The 14,299-nt window shown below is 51.5% G+C and overlaps 1 protein-coding gene across 2 annotated transcripts in view; it reads left to right on the forward strand.

Moving 5' to 3' along the window:
* The window catches only part of MDGA1 (MAM domain containing glycosylphosphatidylinositol anchor 1), a 57,630-nt gene that overhangs the window by 28,468 nt on the left and 14,863 nt on the right, over window positions 1–14,299 (forward strand). For both annotated transcript variants that reach the window (XM_036074363.2, XM_036074364.2), the window contains exons 2-8: window positions 276–415; window positions 4,718–4,892; window positions 6,575–6,771; window positions 7,581–7,713; window positions 7,955–8,224; window positions 10,453–10,782; window positions 13,248–13,544. In XM_036074363.2, coding sequence (XP_035930256.2) covers window positions 276–415; window positions 4,718–4,892; window positions 6,575–6,771; window positions 7,581–7,713; window positions 7,955–8,224; window positions 10,453–10,782; window positions 13,248–13,544 — 1,542 coding nt within the window. The remainder of the gene's footprint in view (window positions 1–275; window positions 416–4,717; window positions 4,893–6,574; window positions 6,772–7,580; window positions 7,714–7,954; window positions 8,225–10,452; window positions 10,783–13,247; window positions 13,545–14,299) is intronic.

Below are 14,299 nucleotides of genomic sequence, written 5' to 3' on the forward strand. Positions count from 1 at the left end.
TGCTCATCAGCTCACTGAGAGCACAGATCTCCTGAAAGGAGAGTGGGATGAGGAGGAACTGCCCCCATCCTGAGTCCTTGACCTTTCTGGTTCTGGCCTGGGGCCCTGGGAGTGTCCTTTCCAGAGCTCAGCAGGTCAGGCCTCTGAGGCGTGGCCTGGGGAGGTCTGAGCTTCCTCCTCCCACTTACATACTCAGAGGAGGGAGCCTTAGACCCCCTCTGGCCTTGGTGCCTCTTGCCTAAACCTGTGTCTCCCCCCCCACCCCCCGCCCCCAGCTCCTGCCCAGGCTCAGATTGTCCACGCCGGCCAGGCATGTGTGGTGAAGGAGGACAACATCAGCGAGCGTGTCTACACCATCCGGGAGGGGGACACTCTCGTGCTGCAGTGCCTTGTCACGGGGCATCCTCGGCCCCAGGTAAGCACACCCCCCACCCCCCCACCCCACGGCCTCGGCTTCTCACTCCCCACCCCGCCCTGGGATCAGAGCTGCCGAAGAGGCAGTGGGAGCTGGGAACAAGAGGCGCACGAAGTTGGCAAGCCAACACAAGACAGAAGACTGGGGCGGGGAGAGAGCTAGAAAATGAACTCTGTGGGGAAGGGCTGGAGGCCGTGATCTTATTCTCCTGAAAACATGGATGGCTGAGGGGACAAATTAAATGGCAGTTGTTCAATTCCACTTCATTCCTGTTGTATCTGCTGGGCAGACGCTTCCTCAGATGCACCTTCCACCTCAGTCTGAGGGCAGACCTCACACACCAACACTGTGTTGGCGCTTCCTCCAGCGTCTTCTCTTTGGAGCCTCACAACCAGGCTGTGGGGGAGACATGAGGGCTTCTGTTACACAGCTGAGGAAATCAAAGCTTGGGGAGGTTGAGTGAACTCCCAAGATCACACAGCTCCTGGGAGGGTGGAAGCAGAATTTGAATCCAGAACCAGTGTTCTCTGTAGCTTAGCACACTTCCCCCCAGTGTGTCCATCTTTGGGTTGGGGGGTTCCGGGAGCCTCTTCAGGAGGCTTCAGGTAGGCAAGCCCCACACCCTTGAGGTTAAAAGACTGAAAGCAGTTAGAAAGCAACAGAAGAGGAGTACCTGGAAATGCCAGGTATGTTTTTGTCACGGACCAAGTATGTGGTTTAGTTAGAAGGGTTGTCCAATTATCACTGAAGCTGATGGGAAGAGGCAGGAGGCGGGCTGGAGGGGTGGCTGGAATTTGCTGGTGAGCTGCTGTGGCATTTAAGAGCAGCAGAAAATTTTTCATTGGCTCCTAGGGAGGGCAATGAAATGCAGAAGCATTTTTGGGATAATTTTGGGCACAGAGATGGCTTTGGTAAGTTTGGCCTGGAGATAAGCAAAGGGACAAGGAAACCCCTGAGGACTCAACCTGAAACCATCATCACCGCTTGCTTCTTCTTAAAGTTTTGCTTCAAAGTGATAGTGATGCTGCCAGGCTTCAGGTTGCTGTTTGCATCAGGCGTGACGTCAGGATGGTCCTCCCTGGCCAGGGAGGCCGCTGGGCCATCTCTCCCTCAGGCTGCACTGGCCACCTGTGTGTGTCCCCTTGTGCATTGCATTCATGAGTGGTTTATGGCTGGGGCTCAGTGTGTGTGCGCACACACTCTTTTTTCTACTTCCATCCACAATGTCATTGTTCTTCCTGCTACCTAGGCTCAAACCCTTGGGCTACAATATGGCTCTGTGCCATCTCATTCCCCACATCTAGCCAGCCTCTGCGGCTTCTGTTTTTATGTCTCTTGCATGGGTCTTTGTTTCTATTCCTCATTACCTCTGGAGGTCAGACCTGCAATCCTAGCCCTTGGACCACTGCAGTAGGCTAACTGGCCCCCCTCCATGCTCCCCCCTCCAATTCGCTTCTGTACCCAGCTCCCAGAATTGTAATCTTGAAACCTGCTCTATCATAGCACTCCCCTGCTCAGAAACCTTCAGTGGTTTACCTCTTAACTACCAGACCCAGTTCAGGCTGCTAGGGGTGGAAGGGAAGACCCCCCCCCACCCCAGTCTGGCCCCACCTGCCTTTCCTGTCTGACCTCCACTGCCATCCTCCTCATACCCATACTGTGCTCTAGTCACACGTGCCCAAGTACACCCTGTTCATTCCTGTGTCGGCCACTGCTGCTCACCTCTCCTGAAATGCGTCTACCTCCTTGTTTGCTCATTTCATTAAACACGTAGTTATTGAGCACCTGCTATGTGCCCAGCGCTGTGATGGGCCCTGAAGATATAGTTCCCGTTGTCATGGAGCATCCAATCTAGCAGGAGAACAGGGAAGGAGCATCTCAAGGCCCACTTTGAGGTCAGGATGGGGGATGGAATGGGCATGGAATTCCCCACTCCAAACAAATAGTAAGAGAGTGGGAATCTCAAGGGCCAAAATGAAGAAAGAATCTGGAGCAATGGCAGTGAGCAGAAGGTGAAGAACATGGTCCTTGGAGGGGCTTGAACTACATACTCACCTCAGGGATAATAGTATGAATACATGCACAGGGGGTATGAGCTGAGGCCCCAGGTCCATCTATGGTTGGAGGCTAGACTTAGACTCTCTACCTAAAGAAGGAAGCTTGACAAGGGCACCCCCTGTGAATGGGGACCAGAAGTTCTCTGTCCCACAGCCCAGAGTCACAGCAGGGAGCAGACTCTGCTTCAGGGCGTATGTACAAATGGTCGCCTCTAAAGGAGCACACCCCTTGGGCTGTCTGTTTCTTACACTGTCCAAGTGGTGAGGACACCCAAAGCTGAGAAACTAATATAAAAACTAGTTGGAACCTGTGAACCCATGGGTCTTGGGCATAGGCAACCATAGAGCTACACCACAGACAGGCATGTGAGGGCCCATGTGGAACTTCTGTGGAAGAAAACTCCCATGGACTACAAGCCTGTGGAGTAAAATTTTAAAACACATTTAAAAATACAGTGCCAGCAGGGCCAGTCCAGAGACTCAAAGAATTGAACAAGTCATATCTGAGGAAACAGAGTAAACAGAGCCATCTGAAAGGATCTTGAGAATAAATATGTTTAAAGTGTTTAAAGAGATAACAAAAGATTATACAACCTGATCAGTTAGATATGGGGGGAAGAAACCAAATAGAAATCCTAGAAATAAAAATAATACGATCTTTTGAAAAATTTGGCCTCAATACCATAGAGATAGCTAAAGAGAAAATTAGCTAATTGGATGATAGATCCGAGGAAATCAACTACAAAGCAGCCTGGAGAAGACAAAGAGATGGGAATTGTGAAAAGGAAGTTGGGAGACATGGAGGATAGAATGACAAGCTACAACATAAACTTAGGGCAGACTAGAGAAAACTGAGAGAAGACAACATTTAAAGAGATAAAGGCTGAGAATTTTGTAGAATTGAAGAAAAGTACAAACCCTGGAGTGGCTGCTCTCTGCATGAGAAAGTTGCCCTTCACCCACTTCTCCCCAGCCTTGTTGTTTTCATGGCCTACAGCCTGACCTCTTCGCCGGGATCAGGGGCTTTGCCCTGTCTCAGTAATAAGCAACCCTCCCCAACTTTAAGTTGGAAGCTTCCCTACCCCATCTTCCAATCCTTAAGACTTAATCATCTGGAACTGACCAATTTTTCTTAAACCTCTGCTACTCTGAGTAGTAGCTCCAGTGTCTTGTGTGATCCTTGCTAGCTCCCCACAATATAGGGCAATGTTGATAACAGTGGAAATTCGTTGAGTGAGTAATATATACCGGGGGCTACATTTAGGTGCTTTATACGCTTTGTTTCTAAACCTCTGCAAAGCAGAAATTATGCTATGTTATAGTTATAGTCATCTACTGCTGCGTAACAAATGCTCTAAAACTCAGCAACTCAAAACAACAAACACGTATTGCCTCACCGTTCCTGTGGGACCAGAATCCAGGAGCAGCTTAGCTGGCTGGTTCTGGCCCGTGGTCTCTCAGGAGGCTGCAGCCATTTGAGAACTGACTGGGGTGGGAGGACCCACTTGCAGGCGACCTCCTGTGGCTGTTCACCTGAGGTTTCCCCTCTTCCCCTGTGGACCCCTCCCTCCGGAGGGCTGCTCATGACAAGCCAGATGGCTTTCCCCAAGATGGAAATCACAGTCCTTCATAACCTGATCTTGGAAGTGACATACCATCATGCCCACTGTGTTATATTGGTCACACAGCCCATCCCCAGTACAAAGTGGGAGGGCACCCCAGAAAAAAGGACTAGAGGCTGGGATCACTGGGGACCATCTTGGAGTCTACCCCATAGACCTCTTCCACAGATGAAAAATCTGAGGCTGAGAGAGGAGTAACCTACCCAAGGCCACTAAAAACTTTATCAAATTCTTAGTCTTACAGGCACTAAGGCACATTTAATCCTCCCAGGAAGCCTAGGTGGGATATTCTCCATCTTCCCAATGAGGAAAGGAAGGCAGGAAAGGTGGGATAACTTGCCCCAATCCAACTTGCCTCTTAACCACTGCACTATCCTGCCTTCTTTAAAGCCTCCTCCCTCTGACCCCAGATTCCCCAGATTCCTTCCCGAGACCCTGCCCCATCTGTGTATTCCCCTGGGGGAATTAGTTTCCCAGGCCAGGGTGGTCCCCACGGGCACTCAGGAAAAACAGTGGGGGCCGGGGGGAGGGAAGGCACGGTCGCCTGGCCTTCAGCCGGGAACCCTACCCCCCCCCCCCCCCCCGCACTGCCGCGGCTCACTCGGCCCACCCCGCCGGCCCAGGTGCGCTGGACCAAGACTGCGGGCAGCGCCTCAGACAAGTTCCAGGAGACATCCGTGTTCAACGAGACGCTGCGCATCGAGCGCATCGCGCGCACGCAGGGCGGCCGCTACTACTGCAAGGCGGAGAACGGCGTGGGCGTGCCCGCCATCAAGTCTATCCGCGTGGACGTGCAGTGTGAGTCTCGGCCGGGGGTGCCCCCGGGCGCTCAGGCTTGGCGGGAGGGGGGGGTGGAAAGGAGGCTGGAGAAGCGACACCTCCGTGGAAGAGCACAGTAGAGACTTCATCTCTTCCGGACTGAAGGGGTTTACCTGCTGTTCCTCCAGTGTGTCTCACCCTATACCCTTCACACGTTTCCCTCCATAATCCATACGTACCTTGCAACAGCCCTCTCAAGTGATCAGGGAGGGTGGGACAGGTTGGATTATACTTTTTTCACAGATGAAATTGAGGTACTGGGGGTCTATGACTTGTTCATCTGCAAAGGTTCTCTGGACTCTGCTCTGGTGCCCTTCCCATAGTACCTCATGTCTCTGCTTTTGCCCCAGGGGCCTCTCTGAAACTTCCCTACTCCCACCACTTACAGGACCAAGCACCCCTCAATCCTGGCTGCTGGTTGAATGGGAAGCCCCTAGTCCCTACCTGCCCGCCATAGAGATACCCCCTTAGCCCCAAGAGGCTATTTCACTGCTCGCCCAGGCTGATCCTAGTTACCCAGAAGCCGTAGGGCCAAGCCAAGGGGCCTGTCTGGCATCATCTTAATGTCTACAATGAACCTACCCATTAAATATGCCCATGCACCCCCACCCAAGTGAGACCCCCAAGTGGTGAGCAATGGAACCTCAGACCCTTCTGTCCCCTTTCAGTCAACCACAGGCCTGCCAAATCCTGGGGCTGAGGGTCATTTCTTGATTTATTGGTGCTGAAAGGGGCTGGCAGACATGGCCCGGGTGTTACCAATGCCCTACCTCCACCTCTGGTCTTTGTTATGACTTCTGTCCAAGTGGGCTGTGCGAGGACAGAATGATGGGACACCTGTCGAAGGATGTTAGGCTGTGCAATGTGGGTGCCTTTGGTTCACAACACTGGCTGCCCATTAGAATGTCTACGGGGGTCTTTAGAAGAAACTACTGATGCCTGGGTTCCACTTCCAGAGATTCTGATAATTGCGTGTGGGGCCCCGGCATCAGGATTTTTCTTAAACTCTTTTTTTTAAATTGAGGATTAAGCTACATCCGATAGAGTACACTAATCTTAAATGTACAGTACAGTGAATTCTTATGTCTATGCATGTGTAAACACCATCCAGTTCAAGAGCATTTCCAGGACCAGAAAGTTCCCTCATGCTCCCTCCCAGTCAATAATCTCCTTAGAGGCAATCATTCTTCTGACTTCTGACACCATCAGTGAGCTCTGCCAGGCAGTGGTATTACAAGGAAAGTGTCCATGTGATTCTGTCCTGCAAACAGAGGTGAGAACCACCAGTCTAGTCCAATTTACCAGCGAGGAAACAAGCCCAGAGAGAGAAGGGACTTAGGCAGGTCACACTGCAAATTAACAGCTAACCTGGGATTTGAACCAGTGTCCTGATTTCCAGTCTGCAGCTGCTTCCTCCATCCCATGATGGGAGGGTGAAGATAGACACCCGCATGCAGGGCCAGGGGGAGGGACAGCTGGGAAGCCGTTAAGTCCATTCCCCGGCCTCTAATGGGTGGTCAAGCTTGTGGGCTGGGAGAGCATCTGGCTCTCTGGAAGCATCCCTTGAGGGTGGCTTAGCTTTCCCTGCGGGCTGCCAGAAAACCCAGCCCCCCGCCTTGGGGTCAGCTGGCCCTGACTCCACTGGGGCTGTGTCCTTGCAGACCTGGACGAGCCCATGCTGACGGTGCACCAGACGGTGAGCGATGTTCGAGGCAATTTCTACCAGGAGAAGACAGTGTTCCTGCGCTGTACCGTCAACTCCAACCCGCCTGCCCGCTTCATCTGGAAGCGGGGCTCCGACACCCTGTCTCACAGCCAGGACAATGGGGTCGACATCTATGAGCCCCTCTACACCCAGGTCAGGATGGACAGCAGCCGGCCTGGTCTCCTCATGGCTCGCCCCACACTCTTCCTTCTGCACCCAGCAAGGGAGGGGGACGCAGAGACCGAGGCCTCGTGATCCTGTGTTCCAGGAACTATGCCCTGACTCCACTAATTCTGTTCTGACGTCAGAAGCATGCATTCTGATTGGGCTTCAGACAGCCCTTGCCAAATGAAATCAGGACAGAAAGGTCAGGGAGGACAGGAGAGTCCCCCAGGCACCAGTCCTCCGGGGACGTTGGTAGTTAGGAAAGGCACCCTCCAGGGGCAGGCATGTCATCCCCGCGTGCTGCTGGCTGGCAGAGTATTGGGAACTCTTGGGCAGGCGCAGTAGCAGTTGGGGGCAGAGAGATGACTGCACTTCCCATGGGACCCCTACAGTCCGGGATGGTGGTGATGCAGCTGTCCTACCAGGGGCATCTTTCAGAGGTGGCTATCCTAGGTGGCAAAACTCCACATGGGGCCATGGCCTGTGGGCCAGCCGCATGTTTGTATGGGTTGTAAGACAGAGCAGGAGTCCTTCCTTACCGTCCATTTCCCAGAGTGGGAAAACTGAGGCTGTCCCGGCCGGTGTGCCCCAGGACAGCACCAGATGCAGAGAAGCCCAAGGTATGGAGACTGCCGTATCCACCCCAGGCCCCGGCTCCCTGAGGCTAAACGCTGTGGAGGTTGGAAAGATAGAAATTTAAGTAGAAATTTGCTTCCGCCTCGGGTGCTGGGTGAATGTGTGTGGGATCCCTAGAGACCCAAGCAGACCCCTCACCCCAGTGCTCTGCTGCTGCCTAGGGGGAGACCAAGGTCCTGAAGCTGAAGAACCTGCGGCCCCAGGACTATGCCAGCTACACCTGCCAGGTGTCTGTACGCAACGTGTGCGGCATCCCGGACAAGGCCATCACCTTCCGGCTCACCAACACCACGGGTACAGGCCTTCCCTGCCCGTGCCCCCCGCCCGCCTGGGGCTGACTCCCCAGCTAGGAGACAGCGCCCCGCCCCCCACAGGACTCTAGGCCCCTCACCGTGAGCGTGTCCCCACCCCGCCCCCCGCCTGCTCCCTGCCCTCTCCCTCCAGGCCTTCCCCAAGCCCATGGCTTCTCCTCCCCCCTCAGCTCCCCCAGCGCTGCCTCACGGTCCCCTAAGACCCCACCTCCTTGTCCTCCTAGCACCACCAGCCCTGAAGCTGTCTGTGAATGAAACTCTGGTGGTCAACCCGGGGGAGAATGTGACAGTACAGTGTCTGCTGGCAGGCGGCGATCCCTTACCCCAGCTGCAGTGGTCCCATGGGCCGGGCCCGCTGCCCCTGGGTGCTGTGGCCCGGAGTGGCACCCTCAGCATCCCTTCAGTGCAGGCCCAGGACTCTGGCTACTACAACTGCACGGCCACCAACAACGTGGGCAACCCTGCCAAGAAGACGGTCAACCTGCTGGTGCGATGTACGTGTGTCCGGAGGGGCGGGAGGGAACTCGGGAGGCGGGCGGGGGCCCTGCCCTCCAGGAACCACCGGGGAACTGGGAAAGGAGCTTGTCTGCTTCCTTTTGTCTGTCTGCCAGCGGCTGGACTACAATTTGTATAAAGTTTTATTTATAATCTACATTTCCAAATGTCATCTTGACAGTGGAAGAAGTGGGAAGGGCTGGCGTTGATTTCCTATATATTTTTTTAAGATTTTATTTATTCATGAGAGAGAGAGAGGCAGAGGGAGAGGGAGAGGGAGAAGCAGACTCCTCGCTGAGCAGGGAGCCCAATGCGGGACTCGATCCCAAGACCCTGGGATCATGACCTGAGCCAAAGGCAGACGCTTAACTGACTGAGCCACCCAGGCACCCCAATTACTGACATTTTTCTTAGATTGGGAAACTGAGGCTGCCAAAAGCTAAATGTGGACATTCCAGTCTTTAAGAGAAAATTCCTGACTCTTCCCATACAATGGTTTCTACATTTTCCACAGAATTAAAATGAAAATAACATGGATTTGTACATACCTCATATGCAAATCTTTATTAGCAAAGTGTGTCAGTGAGTCTGAAGGTAATTACTAAATGTAAAAATGATACAAAACTTGGGGCACGATTAAAGAAGTATAAACACCCTACTTACTAAACCTCAGCCTCATTAGCTTCTCAGTATGATCTTGATTTTGCTACTGTGCTTGAAGGAGAAAGCTTTTTTTTTTTTTTTAAGTTTTATTTATTTAAGTAATCTCTATACCCAACATGGGGCTCGAACTCATGACCCTGAGATCAACAGTCACATGCTCTACTGATCACATGCTCTACTGACTGAGCCAGCCAGGCACCCCTAAAGAGAAAACTTAAAATTCTTCTGACTTAGAAGTAACTTTAGGTTGTTGTTTGGCTGTTGTTAATTTATTTGAAAATTTTAAAGATCCAGGCTTGTTTGCAGCTCTTTAGCCCTTGAAAATAAAGTATAGCTTCTGTCAAATCCAGTGGAGAGTCTTCTGATGAAATGGTCTCTCCTTTTTGTTCTTCCCTCATCCCAAAAAGAAGCTAGCTCTCGGTGAGTTTTTACTTAATCAGAGCAAGAAAGACAGTAGCAAGATTGTTGCTGATGACTGCTTTTTCCTTTGATGGTACTTTTCTTGTCAGGTTACTTTTTTCCACCTAATTCCATTTGGCCTTTAAAACCTAGGTTCCTGAGATTGCAGTTTACATCAAATACTTACGGTCGCCTCTTAGGGTGATGTCCAGCCTGCTCTGCCCAGCCCAGTCCTAGTTCATGGCCGTTGTACCAGGGACCTGTCGAATTAGCACCCACTATTGAGAATTCTGTCTAGGGGCACCTGGATGGCTCAGTCAGTTAAGTGTCCAACTCTTGATTTCAGCTCAGGTCTTGATCTCAGGGTCATGAGTTCAAGCCCTGCTTTGGGCTCCATGCTAGATGTGGAGCCTACTTAAAAAAAGAAGAAGAAAAATTCTGTCTAACTCTTGGCTGTGTCAGACAATATTCAGATTTTTCAAAGAGGCTAGACCCTTTTTTTCTAAACTCTGTGTTTTATGTAATTTCACGTAAAATAATTGTATTAGGCTTTTATTATTAAAATTGCACAAACTTGTTGCAAAGAAGCAAACAGTACAAAAGGATAAAATTTCCCCTCAGCCCCACTCTCTAGACAGAAGCATTAATACATTCTGGTGCCTCTTTCCAAAAATTGTACTTTGCATATTCAAGGTTTAAAACAAGAATAAAAATAAAGCAGTGCAGCCTTTAAGAGTGTAGGCTGAGTCTGAATTCAAGGTTGGCTATTTCTTTGGGCAAGTTAGTTAAGCTGTCTGAGCCTCAGTTCTCTCCTTTGTAAAATGGGGACAGCAAAGTGCCTCACTCCAAGATTGTGGGATGGGTGAGATGAGTAAACCCATGTCAAGCACTTGGAATGGTGCCTCTCACAAAATGGACGTTCAGCCAACAGTGGCTATAACAATTCCTAAACCCACTTTCCTACAGCCAGGTTTTTTGGATTTTTAAAAATGCATCTGAGCAAGCAGAACGATTTCCAAGCAAAGTGATGGTTTCTCTTGGGGGTGGTGATGGTGTGGGAAGGCCAGTTCAAGGAGAGAAGCTGGGTCCGGATGGGGGTGGGAGGGACATGGACCCTTGGCTTTGGGCCAGCCCCAGCCACCTCTCCCTCCCCATCCACCCATAGCCATGAAGAACGCTACGTTCCAGATCACCCCAGATGTGATCAAAGAGAGTGAGAACATACAGCTGGGCCAGGACCTGAAGCTGTCATGCCATGTGGATGCAGTACCCCAGGAGAAGGTGACCTACCAGTGGTTCAAGAACGGCAAGCCGGCACGCATGTCCAAGAGGCTGCTGGTGACCCGAAATGACCCCGAGTTGCCTGCCGTCACGAGCAGCCTAGAGCTCATTGACCTGCACTTCAGTGACTATGGCACCTACCTGTGCGTGGCTTCCTTCCCAGGAGCACCTGTGCCTGACCTCAGCATCGAGGTCAACATCTCCTCTGAGACAGGTGGGCAGCTGAAGCGGCATGGGTGTGTGTGTGTGTGTGTGAGGAAACTGGAGAGGCCCACAGAGGGGAGGTGGGCACAGTAGCTTGGGGGAAAGGAGACCAGAGTGAGGGGAACACGATTTGTGTTTCCTCTGTGTTCCATATGAAGCATCTGTTGTATGCCAGGCATTGTGCTAGGCTCTGGGGTAGAGTGGTGGGCAAAATGAGCTCTGCTGGCATTGAACGAAGCAGGAAGGCAAACATTTTTCAGACAGTCTCACAAATATATCACTGCAAACTCTGATGCACGAGAGTTGGGAAAGAGTTTCCTAAGATAGAATGTTTGATCTGAGATCTAAGGGAGGGGCAGGATTTTGCTAGGCAAAAGAGAGCAAGGGAGGGTGGAAGAAAAGGGAGGCCAAAGAAGCAGCATGTGCAAAGGCCCTGTGGCAGGTAAGTGCATGGGCCATTTGGAGCACTTTTGAAGGGAGGAAAGTGCAGCTGGGAGAATGGCGTGAAATGGGAGAGAGCAGAGGGGTCAGCGGGGGCCAGATTATGCAGGGATTTGGGTCTTTATTCCAATAATAATAAATAACAACAATGAGATAATGACTAACATTTATTGAGTGTTTACTCTGTGTTCTGATGATTTCATATTTAGCTCATTCACCTTCATGGTTTACCTTATGGGGTAGTTTATCATCAGTGTTTAGAGATGAAGAAACAGGCTCAGAGAGTTTAAGAAACTCACCTAAGTTAACAAATAGTAAGTGGTGTAGCTGGGATTCGAACCCAGGCAGTCTGACTGTAGAGCCACCCCTGAAAGATTTACATTTTAAGAATGACAGGAGTTTGGAGGGGATGATTTTGGAGAGAGTCTCTAGAATCTCATCTCCAGTCCTTAGCCCCTTGCACCGAGGAGCTGGCTGACTTCGGATAAGCCTCTTTGACTCTCTGGGCCTCAGTTTCTCCTCTGTGAGATGGTGAACCAGATGGCCTCAGAGGCCCCTTCCATCCTGACTTCTGCACAGGGAAAAGACTTCGTAGCCAGGGAGTGTGTCCCTTACAAGCCGTATAAGTGGATCCCATAGCTGGGACACAGGATGGGAGAGGGAAGATGAGGCTGGGGAGTGGCAGAGGCTGGAGCACGAGGGTCTTATTTGTAGAGCCAAGGAACTGGAGCTTTAACCTGAGGGCAGTGCAGCCTCAACGGAAGGAGACAGCCCTTTAACCTGTGGGGGCAGAGAAAGGTTGGGAGCTGGGACAGTTTGGAAACAGGGAAATCAACGGGGCACTGGGCCATTTCCTCAGTTTGGCTCATTAGCCTGATGCCTAGGGCATGGAGGCTTTTTAAGGGCCTGTGGAAATAATTTAGACCTGGAAAAACAAATTAATTGGCTGCAAAATACAAAGAGAAAACTGTAAAATTAAAGCCAATGCATTTGTATAAATGTTTACAAGAGTATGCATGATCCTAACTAGATAACTGGACCTCAGCTTGCCTTGTGGAGTTATTTACAATTTATATTTAATGTAGGACATTTTAATTTGTTTGATGGGATGTGGGATGGGACCCATAGAAGTTTTTAAAAGACCCTCCAGTTGGGCGATGTGTTGGGTTGGATTAGGTTTGGCTGTGTGTAACAGAAAATCCCAAAATACTACTAGTGGCTTAAATGAGCTAGATGTGTATTTTTTTTTTCTCATAAAAGTGAGCAGTCCAGGCTGGAATAATGGCTCAGCTCCACCAAGTCCTCAGGGCCCCAGGCTCCATCTTGTCTTGCTATTCTGTTATCCCTAGTGTGGGCCACCTTGTCCACAATGGCAGTTCCAGCTGCCGCCATCAGTCTGCATTCCAGCCTGCAGGAAGGAGGAGGAGAAGAGGGGCACAGCCTCGCCTTTTAAAGGCCCTTATTTCCTGTCACATCCCACTGGCCAGAATTTAGTCACATGCTCACAGCTAGCTAGCGCTAAGACAGGCTGGGAGACATAATGGTTGTTCTGGCTGTGTGCCCTGCTAAACTCCAGATATCCTATTACCTTGGAAGAAAGGGTAAGCATGTTGAGGGACAGACTAGCGATCTGGGATAACACTCCAGAAGGCAAGATGTTGTGGTAACACTCCAGAAGGCAAGATGGAAGCTTTAACTAGATCGGGGTCAGTGGGCAGGAGAGAGGGGGTTGGGAGAGGAGGTCATTGGGTAGAACTGTTTACAAGGTGGAACCCCCTTTCCTTGAGCTAAAGGGAAAGAAGGAATAGGCCGGGACGACTTCAGATCTCTTTCTGAGTTGGGAGACCCTGAGGTAGAGACCCCAGGAGGTAGAGAGAATTGGGGGAGGTGAGCTGTGTTTTGGAAATACTGAGGGATCTTTGGGACATCTGGGATGGGGAAGGGAGGCTCAAAACTAGGGGGAGGGAAGCCGAAGCCCCAAAGCAGGGGCCGGCGGGAGCTCTAACCCTGCTCCTGCCCGCCTCCCCACCGCAGTGCCTCCCACCATCAGCGTGCCCAAGGGCAGGGCCGTGGTCACAGTGCGGGAGGGCTCGCCCGTCGAGCTGCAGTGTGAGGTTCGAGGCAAGCCGCGGCCGCCGGTGCTCTGGTCCCGCGTGGACAAGGAGGCTGCGCTGCTGCCCTCGGGGCTGCCCCTGGAGGAAACCCCAGACGGGAAGCTGCGGCTGGAGCACGTGAGCCGCGACATGAGTGGGACCTACCGCTGCCAGACGGCTCGGTATAATGGCTTCAACGTGCGCCCCCGCGAGGCCCAGGTGCAGCTGAACGTGCAGTGTGAGTCTCATCGCCCCACCTGGACTCCCTTCTGAGCTGTCCCTCCCGGTTCTCAGCCTGACCTGCCCCCTCTCCACCCCTTCATACACTCCAGTCCAACCAACCCCTCCACGTACTGCCCATATCCCCCAAACCTTACCACCCCCGTGTTGTGTTCTAAGGTGGGAGGTCTGTGACTCTTGCCACATTTCCGTTATCAAGTGCCGCCCCCCCACCCCCATCTTCATTCCCAGGGACCCAGTGAGCAAAGAAATAACTGATAGAACGTAACAGGTAGACATGGGAGTTTGAAAGACCTTCAAGGGAGCACGTTGTGTCTGATAGTATAACGATGAGAGTTAACTCACCTCGTGCCAAGCACTGTTCTAAGAGCATTTTAATGCATGAACTCATTTAACCCTTCACAGCCCTATAAATAGACTCTATTATTTCCTTGTTTTTACAAACCGAGAAACCGAGTCACAGGATAAGTAACTTGCTTAAGTTACTTAGTGATAAGGGTTTACATTTTAAGAATGACAGGAGTTTGGAGGGGATGATTTTGGAGAGAGTCTCTAGAATCTCATCTCCAGTCCTTAGCCCCTTGCACCGAGGAGCTGGCTGACTTTGGCTAAGCCTCTTTGACTCTCTAAGGTCTTACCAGCTAGTTTGAGGCAGGGTTGAGATTTGAACCTAAGGCATCTAGCTCTGGGGATTTTGCTCTGAGCTCCCATGTTATGCTGCTTTTCACTACGTGGGGAAGGGGGCGGGGGGAG

Source organism: Halichoerus grypus, chromosome 9 (genome assembly GCF_964656455.1).
Source record: "Halichoerus grypus chromosome 9, mHalGry1.hap1.1, whole genome shotgun sequence".
NCBI lineage: Eukaryota > Metazoa > Chordata > Mammalia > Carnivora > Phocidae > Halichoerus > Halichoerus grypus.